Source organism: Arvicola amphibius, chromosome 3, assembly GCF_903992535.2.
Source record: "Arvicola amphibius chromosome 3, mArvAmp1.2, whole genome shotgun sequence".
Classification (NCBI taxonomy): Eukaryota; Metazoa; Chordata; class Mammalia; order Rodentia; family Cricetidae; genus Arvicola; species Arvicola amphibius.
In genome coordinates this window covers 146,419,844-146,440,907 of record NC_052049.1, presented here as the reverse complement: position 1 = coordinate 146,440,907, position 21,064 = coordinate 146,419,844, and the positions used below count along the sequence as shown (strand labels likewise).

The 21,064-nt window shown below is 43.3% G+C and overlaps 1 protein-coding gene across 1 annotated transcript in view; it reads left to right on the top strand.

The window, feature by feature from the left end:
• Fbxo9 (F-box protein 9) overlaps positions 1-14,630 on the top strand; it is a 30,554-nt gene extending 15,924 nt beyond the window's left edge. The window contains 8 exon segments of the mRNA XM_042054728.1: positions 1,394-1,508; positions 8,990-9,039; positions 9,042-9,107; positions 9,287-9,377; positions 10,279-10,374; positions 10,654-10,747; positions 11,886-12,037; positions 14,108-14,630. Coding sequence (XP_041910662.1) covers positions 1,394-1,508; positions 8,990-9,039; positions 9,042-9,107; positions 9,287-9,377; positions 10,279-10,374; positions 10,654-10,747; positions 11,886-12,037; positions 14,108-14,216 — 773 coding nt within the window. The 3' untranslated portion in view covers positions 14,217-14,630.
• The last annotated feature ends 6,434 nt before the right edge of the window (positions 14,631-21,064 follow it).

The following is a 21,064-nucleotide window of genomic DNA, read 5'->3' as shown; positions in this document are numbered from 1 at the left end:
ACACACACACACAACACTTCTTTCTTAAGGACTTTATTATTTTTAAACTATTTTTTATTCTATAACTGTATTTATCCTTTTTCCCCCTCTCCTAAGCCTGTGTATATTCTAAATTCACTGTAACCTATCTAGAGGTTTCCTTTGTCTGGATCTGTCCTTAATATGTATCTGTATCTTTTTTTGTCTGCATGAGCAAACTTAAACCACGTGTAACTTAACTCATGGCATGTTGGCGGCTGGCTCCTCCCCTCTTGATTCCCTGAGAGCTTAGCCTCATGCCATAGGTGCCAGGGAGCCACATTTATGCCCCAACTCTGGGAAGTTTTTGGGGTCCATGCTGCCACTGAGAAGTGCAGTGTTCAGTGGCAGGACCTCTTAAAAGGGCCATGGCTGTGTTTGCTGCTAGCACTGAGCCAGGAAGCTGCCTCTTCTAGGAGCCATGCCTCTGTTGCTAGCCCCAAGCCTACCTGAGAGAAGGCAGTTACCAGGAAGCCGACTTTGACTCTGTTTTCATGTGTTTAGAATCTTTTTTAAAGCTTGATCTCAGATTTTATGTGGCTCTGTGTTGTCTGACAGTGGGCGCCATTTGTAGGTGAAGTTTTTCTGAATAACCACAGATCAGCTCTGTCCTGCCAGCCACTCCCAAAAAACCACACAGAGATAGGAAAATGCTTGGATTTAGGATAGTTTTCAGCTAGCCTTTTTTTGTCTTGGTTTGTTTTTTGTTTTTGTTTTTTTGAGGCAGGGTTTCTTTGTGAAACAGTCCTGGATGTTTCTGGAACTCACTCTGTAGACCAAACTAGCCTTGAACTCACAAGAGATCTATCTGCTTCTGGCTCCTAAGTGCTGGGATTAAAGGCATGTACCACCACCACCCTGACTTTAGCTAGCTTAAATTAACCCATTATATTAATCTATGTGCTGCCCCAACACCACATTTACCTCATCTATGTACTTCCCAATCCTGCTCACTCTGCATCTCCTGGTGTCTTCTCAGGACTCTGTCCTTCTTCCCAGCATCTCTCTCTGCCTTGAAAATCTTACTCACTACTGGCCCATTTAGCTTTTTTATTAGACCAATCACAATGGCATATATTCACACAGTGTGAAGAATATCCACAGTTATCTATATGAATCATATGTTTTTAATATATTTTAATAATTTTAATATATAATAATTGTGCAGGGGAAAATGGTACTTTAGGTAGCACCAAATCTTTCCTGAAAAATAAAGATTCCCATGTATCAGTGTATGAGCTATTGTTTCTGCTGGGTAGTTAGGGCTGTTCAGTCTGTGTCTGAGCAGTGTGAGGCTGTGATGTACAGGGTTCTCAGAATGCACAAGTGCACCAAGAGAATGAGGGAGTCACTGAAGGCTGATTTTCTGTTGCAGTCCTGCCTATGGAGGTCCTGATGTACATCTTCCGATGGGTGGTTTCAAGTGACTTGGATCTCAGATCGTTAGAGCAGTTGTCACTGGTGTGCAGAGGATTCTATATCTGTGCCAGGTACTTGTTTTTAGAAATGACTCAGACAGTATGAAAAAGATGATAGCCTTTTGTCAGTTTTGACAAAAAACAAAACAAAAACAAACCATGATGTTCGGAGTAAAAGCTTAAATAGAACCTGTGCAAAACTGTACTTAATGTGATTTTTCTTGAATAACAACATTTAAAAGTTAGAATGTGCTGGGTTTCCAGAGTATAAACACTGAAGCAGATGTGGTCACATTGACTACTTCCACGGCTCCCATGACAGTTCAGCTGATGTGGAAGAAAATATATTCACAGTGTTGGTATAATAACTCTAAACCCATTAGGTGTTAATGACTTAAATTTAGCTCTACTAGACTTTTGTTTTGACTCCTTAAATTAACAAGTGCATACCTTAAAATGTTGTTGTATGAAGAGTATCATAGCACAATATGAAGTCATTTGGATCTGATTCTTCAGAGGTTTCTTACACAAAAATATATACGTAGTCCTTAGCATCTGGAATTTATTTTATAACTTTAGTCCTTAAAATTCAAATGCATTATTTTTAAATAGCCTAATTCCATTTAGAATCTAATATTTTGCACAAACTATTTGAATTAAAGCATGGGTTTGTAATAATTCTGTATTGGTCTGTTGCATAAATATCTACTAAGCAGCATTGGATTGCTGCCTATTCTTTTAAATTGGTCAACCAATCAGTATTACTCCATTAATTATAGGTGAGAAGACATGTCAGTTTGGTAAATAAAGCAAAATTTCTGGAATGAAACTTGATATATCGTCATAAAATGAGAAATTATTAAAGAAGGAAACCTGACGCTGGAGGCCTGGCCAGCGGTTAGGAACATGCGGACTCTCAGAGGTCCCAGACATTTATATTTCTTTTGAGATCTGTTTAGATTCTTGCTCAAATTTTTAATAGTTAGTATTTTCTTGGTGTGTAGTCAAGAAACAATTCTTGATGAATTATTTGTGTATTTTAGATACTAATCCTCTTATCAGATCTGTAGCAGGTAAAGATTTTCCATTCTGTAGGGATCTCTTTACTCACATGATGGTGCCCTTTGTTCTATAGAAGCTTTCCAGTTTTATTAAGTCACATTTATCAATTATTGGTCTTAAAAACATTTTTAAATGTTTATTTTTATTTTATGTTGCATTGATGTTTTGCCTGCATTTATGTCTGTGTAAGGGTATTGGATCCCTGGAACTGGAGTTACTGACAGTTGAGCTGCCTTGTGTATGCTGAGAATTGAGCGTTGGTCATCTGGAGGCGCAGTCAGTGCTCTTGACGACTGAACCATCCCTCCAGACATTAATAATTGTTGCTCTTACTGCCAGTAGTAGGATTGCTAGATCATATGATTATATTTGTAATATTTTACCACCTTCAGGAGTGACTGTACTAGTGTGCATTCATTCCAGTAGGTACAGCCCTTTTCTCCCCATAGCTGGCTAACGTTTGCCATTTTCCCCTGTCAGAATCTAACAAGAGACAAGTGACAGACAGTTCAACATGAGTCTTTAAAACAGTTTTTATCATATTACTTATTTGTGTGTTTGTATGTGTGTGAGTGTCCAAGTACCGCAGCATGAATGGAGGTCAGAGATCAGTTTGCCAGAGTCAGTCCTCTGTCCAGGCGTTCTGTCTTTCAGTTGGAAAGTTCATCTTCTTGTATATAAGGTAATTCCCGATATGAGAGAATTTATTGTTATCATTGTTTTCTAGTTAGCCTGTAGTTCCCTTCCCTCTCCTGTCTGTTTTGGATGAGGTGGTTTTGCCTAGCAGCATGTTTTTATTTCCTGTTTTTTATATTTAGTGTGTCTATTACAGGTTTGTACTTGGATTTACCATGAAAGCTACAAAAGTCATCTTAATAATTATTTGAAGCTGATACCAGTTTGCACACAGACTTTGCCCTCCACACTTTGATTCCACTCTCTGTATATTCAAATTCTTAAAAGAAATTGACTTTATTTCACGTGTGCGAATATTTTTCTACATGCATGTCTGCACCACATATGTGCCTAATGTCTGAAGAGGAAGAGGGTATTGGGTCCACTAGAGCTGGAGTTTACAGATGGTTTGTGAGCTGCTGTGTGTGCTGGGAACTGAGCCAAGATCCTCCGCGAGAGCCGTCAAAGCTCTTAGCCCCTATATTCGAGTTCTTGATGTTGTGGTTTGAACGTGAGGTATTTGTGTTGTTTATCAGCACTCTTTTCTTCCATCTTAGGAAACTCTAATATTCCTGTCACAGGTCTGCTGGGAAAATCTTCTCTCTCTGGGAACAGCTCCATCTCCCTGTGTCTGAAGGGTGGTTCTCATAGGAACAGGACCGGGTGGCATTTTTGCTTGTTTCTAAGAGTTTGTTTGTTGGTTTATTTTGGGTTTTGAAGCAAGGTCTGGCCTGGTACTCACTGTGTAGCCCAGGTTGGCCTCAAGTGCAAAGCAGTCCTCTTGACTCAGCCTCCCAGGTCCTGGTTCTATCAGCATGCACCTAATTTTATTTTAGCTAATGTATGAAAAGATAAAAGTAATTTCTATATTAATAGTTCTATATAATGTATGATATGTGTATGTTGCATACTGTATAATTACATTAACCATATTTACTTCTGTTTTTGTACTAGGCAAGTACATTTTATAAAACTACACCTTAGCATTTGTTATTTTGAGACTAGGTATTGCTATGTAGTCCAGGATGGCCTTGAACTATATATATTTATTTCAGGTTGTCTTCTAATTCCAAATCTCTATGCTTCAGCATTTGAAGTGCTAGGATTACAGGTTAATGCCACTATGCCTGGCTTACTTCTTTCTTCTTGGTGGAACTCAAAATTCTTGTACTGTTTCAAAGTACACAGCATATTGACCTTGATGCCTACTCTACTATGTCTCAGCACTGGCCCTTCTTGTCCTAGTTGTAACTCAGTGCCATTGATCAACCCCTGCCCCCCTCCACCCCTCACCCCCCATAGTGTGGTAACGAGCAGGCCTGCTTTTCATCCCGCCCGGCTTCCGCAAGGCTAGCTTTATACCCAAAATAACAACACACAAATTATATTCTTTTAAACACTGCCTGGCCCATTAGTTTCAGCCTCTTATTAGCTAATTCTCACATATCTTGCTTTAACCCATATTTAGTAATGTGTGTAGCACCACGAGGTGGTGTCTTACTGGGAAAGATTCAGCACGTCTGACCTGGTGGCTGGCTCCATGGCATCTGACCCAGAGAGAAGAGGCATACTAACTTCCCTTCTTCCCAGCATTCTGTTCTGTCTACTCCACCCACCTAAGGGCTGGCCTATCAAATGGGCCAAGGCAGTTTCTTTATTAGCCAATGAGAGTCCTCCATCACCCCCTTCTCTACTCCTCTTCCAGTGACGTAAGCAGAAGGCCACCATTGTACTCTCGTTGTTATAGGATCCGCATAACGAGTGAGATACGTGGCGGTTGTCACTACATCTTACATAACTTAATGACCCGTAGTTCCATCCAAGGTGATACAAATTGCATGATTTTATTCTTTTTATGTCTAAATAGTGTTGCTGTGTATATATGCTATGTTTTTTTATTGATTTTTGAGCTCTACATTTTTCTCTGCTCCCCTCCCTGCCTCTCCCCTTCCCTTCAGACCTCCTCCAAGGTCCCCATGCTCCCAATTTACTCAGGAGATCTTGTCCTTTTCTACTCCCCATGTAGATTAGATCCATGTAAGTCTCTCTTAGTGTCCTCATTGTTGTCTAAGTTCTCTGGGATTGTGGTTTGTAGGCTGGCTTTCTTTGCTGTGCTATGGTTTTTAAAGTCCACTCTCCTGCCGTTTGTTATCTGTGTGAACAGTGCTGCAGTGAGGTGAGGTGCAGATGCCTCTGTACACGGATTCATTTCCTGTGGATGCTCACCCATTACTGGGATTTGCTGCATCATGTGGACAGCCCTATTTGCCTCCCTCAAGGAACCTGCCATGACTGTACTAATTTGTGTTCTTCATAGTGAGTATTCTTCATGAAGTATGTGATATAATGTTTTGGTTGGCCTTCTCCCTGATGATTAGTGGTATGGAACACTTTTTCATGTTCCTGTTTATCATCAGAATATCTGTTTTTTGAGAAATGTCTGTTTAGATTTATTACTCATGTTTTAATTAGGTTATTGGTATTTTTTGCTATTGAGTATTTAGAATTTCTTATAAATGTCACCTTTCTCATGTGCAGATTTGGCCAGTGTGTTTCTCCCATTCTTTAGGCTATCTCTACATGCTATTAGATGTTTTCTTTGCTGTTTTCTTTCTTTTAAAAGAAACCTTTTAAATTATTATATTTGGTTATGTGTTCATTTGTACATGTATGTGGACAGCATTCGCCATGCCTGTGCAGGCCAGAGACAACTCATTGGAGTCAGTGTTCTCCCCCACCATCTGGATCCCAGGGACCAAATTCAGGTCATCAGTTTTAGTAGCAAGTGCCATCTTTTCTGAGCTATCCATTGACCCAGAAAGAAACCTTATTTTGAAGTAGTCTATCTCATCTCCTTTTGTTTTTATTTCCTGTACTTCTTGGAAACATTTTTCCCCCATTTAGTTGGGATATAGAGTCAGCTGGGGCTTTGGCCCTGCTTATTAGAAGGAAGCTTAAATGTATGACATCTTTGTGATTGATTTCTTTGGCTCTGCTTGATGTCAGCGGTGTCTCTGAGCACCTGATCGTCTAGACTGCAGTGAGGTCACCAGGCAAGATACAGCTTCACAGTGGGCGCAGACTCATGTGTCCTCAGGCTCCTCTGCGTCCTGATTGTATGAGATGCCCAGAGGGCTGTCGTTAGGTCCGTCCTGACAAGCACCAGCAATACCAAGGACTGTGATGCCCACAGCTGTGGTTCTTGAACCATAGGATTTGAAAAAGACCTTGTTACAAACTCTTAGGATAGATGTGGGAAATGCCTGGACTTTGGTGCCAATGTCCAGTTTTTGGGAGCCATGAGGTTAGGAGTCACCTTGGCCTAGATTCCATTGTGATAAAAACCAAATTAGTGGTGAGGTCTGTGGCATCAGTAACCCCAGAAATAATTGATGCAAAGGGACAATGTGGGTGGCTCTGGGACTTGGACCTCTGATAGCCGCTTGTGGGAACCAGGTCTCAAGTGACAAATACAAGTTTTCTTTTGGTACCAGCAAGCGTGGTCCCATGTACACAGGCCTTATTGGGCTTATGTGGGTAAGAGTTGGGTTTGTGATTCTGGTGTATCTATACTCGTGGGGATAACCGGATGTGGTGGCTGTACTAGGATCCTATGGGTTTGAGTGTCTATAGTTCTGGGGCTTGTGGTTTTGGTATCTGTTGTCTGCAGGATGTGGATAAAATGTCCCTAGGTTGTGTGGGGGCAAATGTTGGTAGTCAGTCTTGGAAGTGCAGGGCATGAGTAAGGCAGGCTTGGGTCCAGGCACTGCCAGTGCTTTTTCTGGCCCCAGCAGCTGCAGCACTAATTGCTGTGGGCTGGGGAGGAGGTCTTTCATAGTTTCTGTTGGGGAGCCAAGTGCGTATGACAGCTTTTGGGTGTTTCTAGAGCTATGGGCCACAGATGGGACTTGTGGTAGAGTTCTGTCACTGGCAAAAAACAACAAAACGTATTAAGGTTTATTTTGGGTGATGGTGTTCACTTTGGTCCTATTGCCTCGAGGTCTCCAGCAAGGCAGAACATAATGATTTGGAGTATGTGGTGTGGGGCAGCTGTTGACTCTGATGCAGCTGGGAAGAAAGGTAGGAAGAAGCTAGCGTCCTGTCAGTCCTTTCAAGCCTGCCTAACATTCTGTCCCCTCCCAGTAGCCCTTAACTGAGGGTCAAGCTATAACACACAGGACTTTGGGGAACCTGGGTTGAAAGTGTATCAGGTTTTTTCCCCAGGTTCTGAGAGATAGTGGTGGATGGTGCTGGGTTTTGGCACTCACAGCTAGCTAGTCTCAAGGCAACCAGGCTGGAGAAGAACCCTATGGTAGTGGAACTGCCAGGGACTCGTATTCCTGGAGCTGCTGGAAGTGAGCAGACCAGGTAAAGCTGGGACCCTCTCATCAGCTGCAGTGCCAAGAGGACCCCCCAAGTGCCCCAGGAAAAATTGCACATGGGACTCTAGCTTGAGGCAGTGCACCTGATGATCTGAGAATGCTGAGTGGCTGGGAGGGCCCGCATCAGATGTTCCGCTCCGCTCGCCCCTAAGGATGAAGGACACCTAAACAGGCTGTTTGTAGCAGCCTTAGCTTCCGCCTTGTGAAGCACGGCAGCGCCGCTCCACACAGCCGACTCCTAGGACTTACTGTATTAACCCTGTAGCTAGTGCGGGCGGCCTGTGTGCCTGCTTAGCGTGTGCAAGGCCTTGGGCTTCAATTCCCAGCACACAGTCCTCCCCCCCAAAGCCTGTGAGGTCCCACAGTTAGAGCAGCCAGCCTGCTCTTGAACTGCTGTTGCCAACACTGAGCTACTTTCCTTTTCCTGGCAGCACAAAGACAGCCTGTCCCCAGCAGCTGGTACCGAAGCTGCAGTTCTTCCATTCTCTGCATTGCCCTTCCATTTAAGGCTCTTGCCACTTCTTGCTGTTTGCAGAGCTCTCCCTCACCCAGCTGACAGGATGCAGTCTCCCTTTGCTGTTGGATTCTATGGCAGTCCTGGCAAGGACTCTCTCCAGCTCCCTTGGGTCCTTCATCTTTGCTTAGCAGTTTGTTTGTTTCCTTCAGGGTTTAGAATGGGTCGTCCCATGCCCCTGATCTTTAGTAGAAGTTCCTGTTGGAAGTCTGTTGCTAGGCACATTGGAACTTTTTTGTTGTAATTTGGTTGGGATCCTTTGTTCATTCTGATTTCCTGAGTGTTTGTCTGTTTCCAGGTTGGGAAAGTTTTCTGTTGTTATTTCTTTAAATTGGCTTTCTGTCCCTTTTTTATCATTCTCTGTTGTCTGGAAGCACTGACTTTGCTTTGTTGATGCTGTCTCAGATTCTGTCACGTTTCCTTACTCCATTTCTCCCAGAGCTATTCCCGTGACAGCATGGTCATGCTCAGTTTCTAGTGGCGTGCAGCTCTGGTAAGCGGCACTCTCCTGCTTCAGGCATCCTCCTCCATCTCGCTCGCTTGCTCTCCTCTGCAGCCTGTGCTCCTGCTGGCTCTTTGCGGAGCCCATCATTCACACTCCAAACCCAAACCTTGCACTGGCCACACCTGCCAGGATAGTCTTCCCTGTCCCCTGTGGTCACCCTGTCCAAAGGACCAGTTTATTGAACAGTGTCGTTCCTGTCTAACTACTTCTGTGGTTGGATTTTACACTGAGCACTCTAGCTGCATATTCCTCTCACCAGTAAACAAAAGGTGCTCTGCCTGCTGCTTGAGACAGTGTTCTTAAAGGAGCTCAAACAAATAATTGTCCAATTAAAAAGAAATGCATGGTAGTCAAAATATTCATTGCTTCTAAGGATTAGCTTAACACTTATTGGTGATGTGCTTTTTACCTAGAGACCCCTGAAATATGGCGTTCTGGCTTGCTTGCAAGTGTGGGGCAGAGGCTGCATGAACTCGTCCCGTACTCATCCTGGAGAGAGATGTTTTTAGAACGGCCTCGTGTTCGCTTTGATGGTAAGTTCAACTCGGGAGATGTCATGATCTGCAGTGATCATTTTGATAAATGCACTGTTTTAAGTACATTTCTGTAATAGACTAAAGTATGTATGAGCATAATTAAGGGAAACAACACTATGGTATATGATTCTGACTTAAATTGTATTTATGTACTCTTAAGACAACTTTTTTTCTAGGCGTGTACATCAGTAAAACCACATATATCCGCCAGGGAGAGCAGTCTCTGGATGGTTTCTATAGAGCCTGGCACCAAGTGGAATACTACAGGTAAAGCTGTGTACACAGAGTGAGTGAGAGCTCTCGCCAGTATCAGCTCCTTAGTTATTCAGTCTGTTTTCTGTTGCTTATGATTTATCCACAAAATGATCCTCAGTACTTTTATCCAGTATTATGATAGGAACTGCACTTAAAAACCAAAAGATTAATATAAATTTTATAATTCCTTCAGCTCCTAGTTGCTAGTCCAGAGCCCTTTTTCTTTGTTATGATTATAACATACAAGGCTTTGTCCCTCCAGCTAGTGTTACCACGTATGGACTGCTGCTGAGAATAAGTAGATTAGTGCTGGTATATTGATTTATTGGGTTCCCACTTAGTTGGGTGTTCATTAGTGCCTTAGGAAATAGGGAACTTTAAGAAAGAGCCAAGTTGTTTTGTTTTTTTTTTTTTTTTTTTTTTTTGTAATTTGTTTTATTGTCTGAAGCTTGCTGCAAACTCACTACATAGTTAAGGATGACCTTGAACTTCTGATCCTCCAGCTTCCACCTCCTGATTGCCTAAAAATTGCAGAAGTATACCACCACAACCTAGTTTTAGCTGCTGGGGGTCAGCACAGGGCCTTGTCTGTGCTAAGTGACTACTCTGTCAATTAAGCTACATTCTGGCCTGCATCTGTGGCTTTAAAGAATCTGGATCAAAAGATCCAAGTTAATGTTTATGCAGTGAGTAAAATGGAAAGGTCAGCAGATCCCCAAGGGAGTTGATAGAATGCCTTAGATGTCCTTACAGGCTGGACTTTGTCGTGCATGCGCTCCTATCTTAGCGGTGCTTTGCCCGATGGTATTTTCAGGTCCGGGTTTCACAGCTATGACCAAGTGTAGGTACTGCAAACTAATAAGGGCATGTTTATATTGTGTGTAGTGGTGTTGGTGTTTTTCTTTTTATTTAGGTACATAAGATTCTTTCCCGATGGCCATGTGATGATGTTGACAACCCCTGAGGAGCCTCAGTCCATTGTTCCCCGTTTAAGAACTAGGAACACCAGGTAGTGTTTTTATATAGCTTTCTAGCCAGTCCATATTTTCAGATTTAACCTCCTCTAGCTGAATATGTATGACTTAGAAGCAGGCACAGGGCTTGGGGGAAACAGTCTCCAGAAGCCTTTACCTAGGCAGCCTGTGTAATAGGTTTGGGGCTTCAGAGTTAAAGTTCATTCTCATCCTAGTAACCCTTTGCAGGCGAGTTGAGCAGGTGGTGGTGTAGCTCAGTTTCCTAGGTTACCCCAGTAACTGTAACTGGTTAAGATGTGTTTATTATTTCTTAGAACGGATGCAATTTTGCTGGGTCATTATCGCTTGTCACAAGATGCAGACAATCAGACCAAAGTATTTGCTGTACTAACTAAGAAAAAAGAAGAGGTGAGTATGCCCCCATGGAACTGGTGGTGTTCCTGTTCCGTAGCCCATTCATCCATGTGTTCCCAGCTAGGAGCACAGTGGTATTCTGGGGTAAGATGTGTGCTGACCTCCAGCAGGTCCACCAGAACAGCTGGAGTTTTCTGCTCTTTTATCTGGAACAGTGTGTTTGTCTTTCCAGAAAATTATTCTAGGATTCTTACACATAGGAATGTCTCTGTCCACCAGGGGGCCTGCTGCTTCCTGGACCACCTGCACAGATTACTCTTTTGCCAGACTTGCAGGGAGAGCATTTTGTTGAGAAAAAAAGCTACTCACTTCTGTTTTGTGAAGAACTATGCTTACTAATATATGTCACTGTCTGCAGTGCTCCAAATTCTTGGCAGATTAAAGAGCTATTATTTTCACACCTTTCTCTAAGTTCCTTTGTCCAGTCCTGGTGAAAAGTCACAGTGCGTATCTGTCACATCTCTTGTGAGGTAGCTGGAGCAAGTACGTGTCTGTTGCCTATGTAAGTGGTAGTTTTTGTGGGGTCCTTTTCTCTTCCTAGTGTCATACAGTGAGACAGTGCAGGGGCTTATCTGTGAGTCCCGTCATCCTGTGACCACATCCCTGGCTTCCCTGCCTCCTTTGATAGGCTCCTGGAATGTTGTGGTGCAACAGTCTGAAGAACAGAGATAATTACTGTGGCTGTGACTGTGTGTTTCCTGATGGCATCATTAGTTTATTTCTAATAAAAGCATTTAGGAATTCCCATGTAGCATGTTGGTATCCTTTTATAATGAAACCAGTCACAGTGTTCATAATTTGCAAAAGTATTATTAGAATGAAATTCATCACACCCATTTGTCTATGGACTATTTTATTGTTGTTGTAAAAGATGTTTTTCCTAGTAGAAGAAACTATTAGGATTAGGAGATAGAAGTTTTATTTGTGAAACTGCTGGGTTTAACCTCCCTGGTCCTCATTTCTTCAGCCATGTATTTAACATGAAGTTACGGTGATGGTGGGGGCAAACCTGGTATTTTACTTGCTGCTTTTTCAAGTCTGCAATGTGTAACTATTAAGTTACGTGTAGTGTGACTCTGACATCATATGTCCATACACGGTTATCATAGCTCACGAGTCTTTTCTTTTACAGAAACCACTTGACTATAAGTACAGATATTTTCGTCGTGTTCCTGTGCAAGAAGCAGATCACAGTTTTCATGTGGGGCTGCAGCTGTGTTCCAGTGGCCACCAGAGGTTCAACAAACTCATCTGGATCCACCACTCTTGTCACGTTACATACAAGTAGGTGAATGCAGGAAAGACTGCCAAGATTAGGGCCTGGAGAGACAGCTCAGCAGTTAAGGCCGCTTGCTGATTTTTCCAGAGGACCCAGGTTCAATCTGCAGCACCCATTTGGCAGCTCACAGCCATCCGTATCTCCAGTTCCAGGGCATTTGATGCTTTCTTCTGGCCTCCATAGGCACAAGACACACACGTGGTATACAGACATATGCAGGCAAAATAACCATACACATAAGAACAAATTTTAAAATAAAGAAGCCAGGACTAGCATAAAAGTATACTTTATATTCAGCTTGAGAAGCTGGATGTTTGGAATTCTTCAGTATCTTGTTACAAAGTAAAACCACAGTGTAAAATTACAATGAACCTTAAAAAAAGAAAAGAAAAGAAAAAGAAAAGAAAGGCTCAAATGTAAAACAGTTGAGCGTGAGTGAGGAAGTGGAGCCCCGCCGCTCCTGCCCAGTCAGTGCTTCCGCTTCAGTGCCCACAACCCCTCCATAGGAAGGGGACAGTCCTTCCGTAGAGCTGAGGCTCTGAGGCTGTGAGCGCAGTGCTCCTTCATTGGCTGCTGTAGACTCATCTCAAAGGTTGTTTTCCTATAGGTCACGTTAATGCCTTTTACTTCATTTCTGTTGGATTGTTCTTAGAGATTATACAATGATTTTAAAAATTATATTTACATAATTTTAAAAATTATCTGTTTTTAAGATAGTGCTCAGTATAACCCAAAGCCAAATGTTAATATTAAGTAGGTGTTTCCTGTTTAAAACTCTTAATTCTGTGAGATAGGGTTTAGTCTGATTACCTAATTGTTGTAGGGGGCCGCTTGTTGGTTCTCAGCCGCCTGGCTAGCTTAGACCTGAAATAATCACACAGAAACTGTATTAATTAAATCACTAGTTGGCCCATTAGCTCTAGCTTCTTATTGGCTAACTCTTACATATGAATTTAACCCATTTCTATTTATCTGTGTATCACCACAAGCTCGTGGCCTACCAGCAAAGTTTTTAGCACGTCTGTCTCTGGCTGCGGCTCCATGGTGTCTCCCTGACTCCGCCTTCCTCCTCCCATACTATAAGTCTAGTCAGTTTCTTTATTCATTAACCAATAAAAGCAACACATAGACAAAAGAACCTCCCACACCACCTAATTAATTAAGAATATCAAAATGAGCAGTACAGAAATAAAAAATTCAGAAATGCTAGGTCATGTGACTGCCAGTGTTATTGGTTGCTGACTTGAGAGAAGATTAGTGTTCTGGGGCTCTTGATGCAGGTTGAATCCAGAATTCTGGGAGAGAAGTTTTGAGGCAGGCTCCCATGGATGTGCTCTACAGACTTGACCAGCAGGGTCAACCTTCCTCAGTGCTCATTTGGAGGCTCTGCCTACCGAGAACGGCAGTGGGTCCCTCACATGCCAGCCTTTCCCCTCTTGATTCTATCTGTGATCTAAAGGCGATGGTTCCTGCTTTTCACAGTAAAACCCTTAAGTGGAAGGCAGCCAGTGAGTGTTGCCACCGTTTCTGCTTGCCCCTGTAGGAAGTAAGAATCACTCTCCAGGAGGAAACTGCTTTTAACTGCTGTGACCACAGTCTTGTACTCGTCAGAGTCACTTGATTTTCTACCCTGGCTGCTTTCTCTTCAGGAGTGCACTCTTTGGCTGCAGTGGCATGATTAGTGCCCCCTCAGCACCACACGCTTAGGACTTTGCCATTAATCAAATACTAAATCATTAGTTCTGTTGTATTTAACACTGGCTGCAGATTTGTCGATAGCCTTTGATTTGGAAATTCTTTTACGTATATGTAGAGGGTCATGATGAAGAATAACACATTACTTTAATTGCCAAATAGTAGAAACAACTTAACTTTCTAAAAAATTATTTAATAAGTTATGATACAAGCAGGGGTTATATGTTATGCAGCTAATACAAATGGTTTCTGAAGGAAGTTTTAAAGGTTTTACAGTGTGCCTTCATGGTTTAGACTTTAAACCCATCCTGTATGAGCATGCAGGGATTGCACGTAAACTGGAATTGCCTCATTCCAGTGGTTTTGTACTTTGTTTCTAGATCAACTGGTGAGACTGCAGTCAGTGCTTTTGAGATTGACAAGATGTACACCCCCTTGTTCTTCGCCAGAGTGAGGAGCTACACCGCGTTCTCTGAAAGGCCCCTGTAGAGCCTCGCCAGCATGCCGCTGCTGCATGAGCAGAGCCAAGCGCCAGAATCCCTAAGTTATATGTACATACATGGAGTTGGAACTATTTTAAGTTGTTGGAATTCCTTTAAGAAGAGCATAAATTATTTTTTTTATTTAAAGGGTAGTTGATTCCTGGGGTAATTTGTTTTGAAATTAGAAGTTGTTAAGTCCATTTATGTTGTAGTAAACTGTAATGTGGGGTTTTAAATCATGTTTTCAAGCAGGTTTCTGAGCAGATCTGCCATGTACACCCACACCCTCGCATACGTCAGGGAGCACACTGGATAGTACCTATTCCCGCATGACCTGTGTCCTTGAATCAGACTCGGAATGCGAAACCTGGTCTGGATTTGTTTGAAGCTGTTCAATAAAGATCGCAAATGTTTCTTTCAAGATGTGATGGCCTTTAAAAATGGGAGAGTGTTTAATAAATAGTCCTGGATAGCCAGCAAGGGCTTAGGAGCTCAGTCATCTTCGTCTTCACAGTTAACCCCAAACCCTGGGGACTCGAATCTCATCTGCAAGACTTAGATACGTAAGTGGGGGACAGTTGAGTTCGCTCAGGCAGAACTAACAAGCTCAGCCAACTGACTCGGGTCTTTCTTCAGAAGTGAACACTGGAGCATCCCGTAAGTGCTGTGAAAATAAAGGGCAGTGTGGACCAAGAGGAGAGGTAAGATGCATGAATCAAACAGTAGAGCAGATTATAAAAAAGGAAGAAAACATTGGAAAAAAGGTGCTTTTTTAAAAAAATTACTGGTTCTATGGGAATTTCACATCATACACCTCAATTCCACTTACCTCCCAGTCCCCCCATAGCCTCCCCCTCCCTTCCAATGGTCCCCCAAAAGAAAATTTAAAAAAAGCAAATAAAAGCAAGAACAAAACAAACCAACCAGCAAACAAAAAAACTTCTTTGCTTCTTCTTGCCTGCCTCTCCAACACCTCTTCATTGTTCTGGGGCAGTGTGCCACACAGTAGACCTCTTTGTTGCTCGGGGCAGTGTGCCACACAGACCTATTGCTACTGTTCCACAGCACCAGTTCCTTCGCCAGCTTCAGCAGGTCTAGATGGGGTAGATGTTAGTGTGGGCCAATTCTAGGCCCAGCTGTAGGTCTGGGTGGTAGCTGAGTTGGTCATTCCAGGCCACTGAGGCCACCCTCCTCAGATGACGGGGGTGGAGCCAGCTCCCCTACATACCATCAGGGTCAATTCTCTCACCTGTGGTGAGGGGTGGGGCCATCTCTCTGAGAGTTCAGCAAGAGGCTGAGCCAGCTTTCCCTGGGTTAGTGAAGGGCGGGGCCAGCTCACCATGGCCCTCTGGTTTCATCACCCATGGTTCCCATGGCCTCCAGACACAGGCCATAGACATCAACAGATCCCAGCTGCAGCTGGACTATAGACCCAGACCTGGTCCTCAGCAGCGACTTGGGCCTGGACTCTGGGGAGAAGCACTGAACACTCAGATTGGACTGTTCTGGTAGTGGCCTGGCCCCTGGACACCACAAAGGCCTCAGGTTGCAGCCCCAACCCCATGTTCTGTGCTACCTTTGGTGGCAATATGGGACTTGGACTTTAGCAGAGACGCCAGCTGCAATAGGACCACGGACCCAGACATGGTCCTTGGCAGCAGCTGGATCTGGATGTCACCATTGCCCCTGGTGGCAGTGCAGGCCAGTCAGGTCTACAAGGCCTCAGCAGCAGTGTGGCCCTCAGTCACCAACATGGCCTGCAACCTTGGCGTCTGCATGGCCTTCTATGGTAACACAGAGCTTGGCTGCAGTAAGGCCACAGATGCAGACACGACCCTCAGCTGCAGCTCTGGCTCAGATGTTACCACGCCATTGGGTAGCAGCAAAGGCCATTCAGATCTGCATGGCCCTGGCTGCATCATGGCCCTCGGACACTAACATGAACTCAGGTGGCTGGCCTGACCCTGGACATCCACGTGGTCCTCGGTGGCAGCAGGAGCCACATATGGGAAGACAGGTTTATTAAACATGACAAATATGACTGATTTTTGAATTTCAGATGAAATGTGAAATGCCAAAGTTAAAAGTTACCTTAGATATTGTTAATTGGCTAACTATCTGTTGCAGGAGGGGGGCTGCTTATTCTTCCTGGCCACCCAGCTAGCTTACACCTGAAATAATTACACAGAAACGGTATTAATTACATCACTGCTTGGTCTATTAGCTCTAACTTACTGGCTAACTCTTACAATCTTAGTTTAACCCATTTCTATTCATCTGTATGTCGCCATGTGGCAGTGACTTACCGGCAAAGGTTCAGCGTAGATGACTCTGGCAGCTCCATGGTGTCTCCCTGGCTCTGCCTTTCTTCCTCCCAGCATTCAGTTCTGCCTTCCCTGCCTACCTAAGTTCTGCCCTATTAACAGGCCAAGGCAGTTTCTTTATTAACCAATGAAAGCAACACATAGACAGAAAGACCTCCTACACCAACTATCCTCATGAAGGTGATGAAGAAAAATTTAAATTAATTTTTTTTGAGATAGTGTCTCACCATGTAGTTCTGGCTGTCTTGGAACTCAGTATGTAGACCAGGCTGGCCTTGAACTCAGAGATCCACCTGTCTCTGCCTCCCAAATGCTGAGATTAAAGGCATGTACCATCAGGCCTGGCCATATTTCTTTGATTTTTTTGAGATTATAATATAATTTATTAATTTTTCCTTTCCCTTTTCCCCATTCAAAATCTCTCATAGACTCGTCCTTGCTCTCTTTCAAATTCTTGCTCTCTCTCTCTCTCTCTCTGTCTGTCTCTCTCTGTCTCTCTGTCTCTCTCTCTCTCCCTCCTTCTTCCCCTCTCCCTCTCCCTCCCCACTTTCTTTTATTAATTGTTGTTATATACATTTATGTTCTCCCCCCTTTCTCCCTTTCCCTCTCACCCATTAGCATAACCTGTTCTGTCTGTATAATGTTACTCCTGCGTGTGTTTTGTGGGTTGACTGCTTAGTATTGAATAGCCAACTGGAGTGCTCTTCCTGGGAAGACGTTTGTCCTGGTCTCAGCATTTCTCAGCTGCCTGTCGTTCTTCCTGTGGGTTTGACATCTCCTGGGCTTTCTGTCATTCGTGTGAGCATGCCTATTCTCTGACCCTTACAATCTTCTGCAATGTTCCCTGAGCCTTGGGTGTGGAAGTGCCTTGTGGTTGTATCCATTGGGACTGGGGCTCACATAATGCATTTTGATGGTTGTGATTTTCTGTAATGGTCTCTGTTAGAGAAAAATTTCCTTGGCGACAGTGGCGGACTACTCTTATCTGTGGGAATAAGGATAAATATTTTACAGTGTAGTTAGGGATTATGCTGGTTTGGTAGATTAGCCTCCCCTTCCACAATGTTCTCTGAGCCTTGAGAGTGGGGAAGGAGTTGAAAGAGCCCCCCCCCCTCTTTTTTGAAACAGGGTCTCACTGTGTAGTCTGGCTGGCCTGGAGCTCATAGAGACCTGCCTGCCTATGCTGGGATTAAAGGCATGTACACCTGAGCGATTCTTTCAAAACCTTAACTTCAGTGTCATGTGAAAATAACCACTAAGTTGCCTAAGTCTTCTGGTCATTTTACTAAGAACTACAGTAAAATGTGTTCTTGCCACTAGGTGTCACTCTTGTCCCTGGTTTTTGATCTTCACAGTGTTGACCAGAGTGTGTGTCAGACTGAGGAAATTTTATCAACATCCCAGCTTGACTTAGTTCGAATCTCTGTGGCTGTGTTAAGACACCACTACTAGGGCTGGAGAGATGGCTCAGAGGTTAAGAACACTGGCTGCTCTTCCAAAGGTCCTGAGTTCAATTCCCAGCAACCACATAGTGGCTCACAACCATCTGTCATGGGGTCTGGTGCCCTCTTCTGGCCAGCAAGCATACATACAGACATTGTATACATAATAAATAAATAAATGTTTTAAAAAAATTCATGCCATGTCTATTAAAAAAAGAAAGAAAGAAAAGACACCACGACAAAGCTACTTGGGGCAGAAAGGGTTAGTTCACCCTCCAACTCTCAGGTCAGGCTTATCACTGGGGGAAGGAAAATCAGGGTAGGAACCTGGAGGCAGGAACTGAGGCAGAGGCTATGGAGGGGAGCTGCTTACTGGCTTGCTCCTAACAGTGTTCAACCTGCTTACTTATAGCACCCAGGACCACCTGTCCACATCAATCACTAAGTAAGAAGATGCACCACATAAGCCTTTCATCAGCTATGGCCTTGGAATGGAGGCTTCTTTGTCCTTGTTCCTACTATTATTCTTATCCCAGCGTAGGAGAGTACAGTAAGTGCCACAGTGCTCTGCTCACTTCCGGCATTCCCGTGGAACTACTTTGTAGGAAGTCAAGGCATCCCTCCCACTGCTGTGACTCCGAGGCCTTGGGAACACGCATGACTGAGGTGTTAGGATCGGTAGCGGCCATTTCCATCCAAGATCCCATGCCGATTTCTTCTTTTCTCATACAGTTTCTGAAATTCAGCCTGATTTCCTTGATGACTGACTCGGACCAATCCAGGCTTCAGACACAGGAAGGCAAGTCTTTGGACAGATTCTTCGGTGTGCCATCTCTGAGAACCTCCCAGGCTTGGGCCAAATCCCATCATTGTGGATATTGCCAAGAAAGGTCTTCCCCTTGTCTTATGATTTGTATTTTCTTTCTTTTATTTATTTTTCTGAGGCAGAGTCTGCTCAGGCAAGCCTCAAGCTCACTATGTGGCTGAGGGTGAGTTTGAACTCTTGATCCTTCTACCTCTACCTCCACATTGCAGGCAAGCATCACTGTGCTCACTCGGTGCAGTGCTGGGGATGGAAATAAGGTCCTCGCGCACGCTAAGCAAGCACTCTACCAACTGAGCTAGGTCTCCGCCCCGATTTGTATTACAGTATAAGGCTAAAGGCAAAGTTTCTCTTGCCTTATCCAGCTTCATCCGATGTAGAACAACCCATGGCTTCAGAGAAAAGGAATCTCTGTGGAGTGCACAGTGTGAAAAGCTGGGTGGGTGGTGCAGGGCGAGGACCATAAACCACATCAGAGTGCATTTGCACCTAGCACAAAATGCCATGCAGGTAGATGCTCGATAATGTGAGCTGACTCCAATAGACCCCCAGAGTATGCCTCTGAAGTCAAGGAGACTCTGGCCTTCTCTACCAACAGTGTGTCAGAGGAGGGGGCCCCAATCTCGAGCTCCCAGGACTCTTTGCCATTGCTAGTACCACTGAGGGCAAGAGATGCCCACAAACACGGCCTTCTTTAGACTGAAGACGTTTCGTCTATGGATCCTTTGATGTTTAAAGTGTTTCTTTTGAGTAATTGGGACTCTGACTAGGAAACATGGGGCCGTGTTCCTTCCACCAGGATGTGAATAATTAGGGCTCTGATTAGGAAACATGGAGCATGTTCCTTCCACCTGGAGGTGAGGCCTTTTGTTAACTTGGCCTTGACAGAAGGAAGAAAGCAGAAAGCCTGTGAGCTTGCTTAGACTGCTCTGGGTAGGACTCCCACTTTTACTAGAATTCACTGTCTTATCAAGGCCAGCCTCAAAAAGCAGAAAGAACAACAAACAATAAAAGAAACAAAACCCAACTGGAAGAGAAACAAAACCCAACAGGCAAAGAAATACAAGAGACACCAAAAGCCAGCGAAGAGACACCTTCAATAGAACAGAGCCTTAAACTCCTCAGAATGCTGAAATAGGTAAACCACAGGAAGACTTCCAAAGTTTTCTAGTAGAAATTGATCATTTACCTGAAAGAGTTTCACATTTAGGACCCAGGAACAGGCGGCAATGCTGAGGGAAAAGTCAGGAAAACAGATAAACAAGGAAGCTCGTGAGGCAGATGAAAACATCAGGCATGTGGGGGAATTTTCAGATAGGAAGTACAGACTTAAAAATGATGCAAGTGATTGAGAATCTTGATGAGTCAGAGGTGAACACCGGCAACAGACTCAGCTGAGCTTTTGGTTAGTTTGGATGAAGGTTTGTCTATTTTGTTGATTTTCTCGAAGAACCAATTCTTTGTCTCATTGATTCTTTATATTGTTTTCTTTGTTTCTATTTTGTTGATTTCAGCTCTCAATTTGATTATTCCCTGTCATATAGTTCTCTTGAGTGTTTACTTCTTGTTGTTCTAAAGTTTTCAAATGTTCTGTTAATTAACTAGTGTGGGATTTTTTCAGCTTTTTTATGTAGGCATTTAGTGCTCTTAACACTGCTTTCATTGTGTTCCATAAATTTGGGTATGCTGTGTGGTCATTTTCATTGAATTTTAGGAAGTCTTCAGTTTCTCTATTTCTTCCTTGAACACTTGATGATTCAGGTGAGCATTGTTTAATATCCAGGTGTTTGCAGGCTTTATGGAATTAGTATTGCTATTGAATTCTAGTTTTAAGCCATGGTGGTCTGATAAAATACATGGGGGTTATTCCATTTTTTTTTTTTTTTGGTATTTGTTGAGATTTGTTTTGTTACCACGTATGTGGTAAATTTTTGAGAGGGTTTCATGAGGTGCTGAGAAGAAAGAATATTCTTTTCTCTTTGGATGGACTATCCTATAGATGTCTTTTAAGTTCATTTGAGTTATTCTGTTAGTTCTCTTATTTTTCTGTTCATTTTTTGTCTGACTGACCTGTCCAGTGGTGAGAGTGGAGTGTTGAAGTCTCCCACTATTAGTGTGTGGGGTTTAATGTATGATTTAAGCTTTAGAAGTGTTTCTTTTATATATGAGTGTGCCCTTGTATTTGGGGCATTGATGTTTAGTATTGAGATTTCCTCTTGATAGATTTTTCCTGCGACTAATATTAAATGTCCTTCTTTGTCTTTTT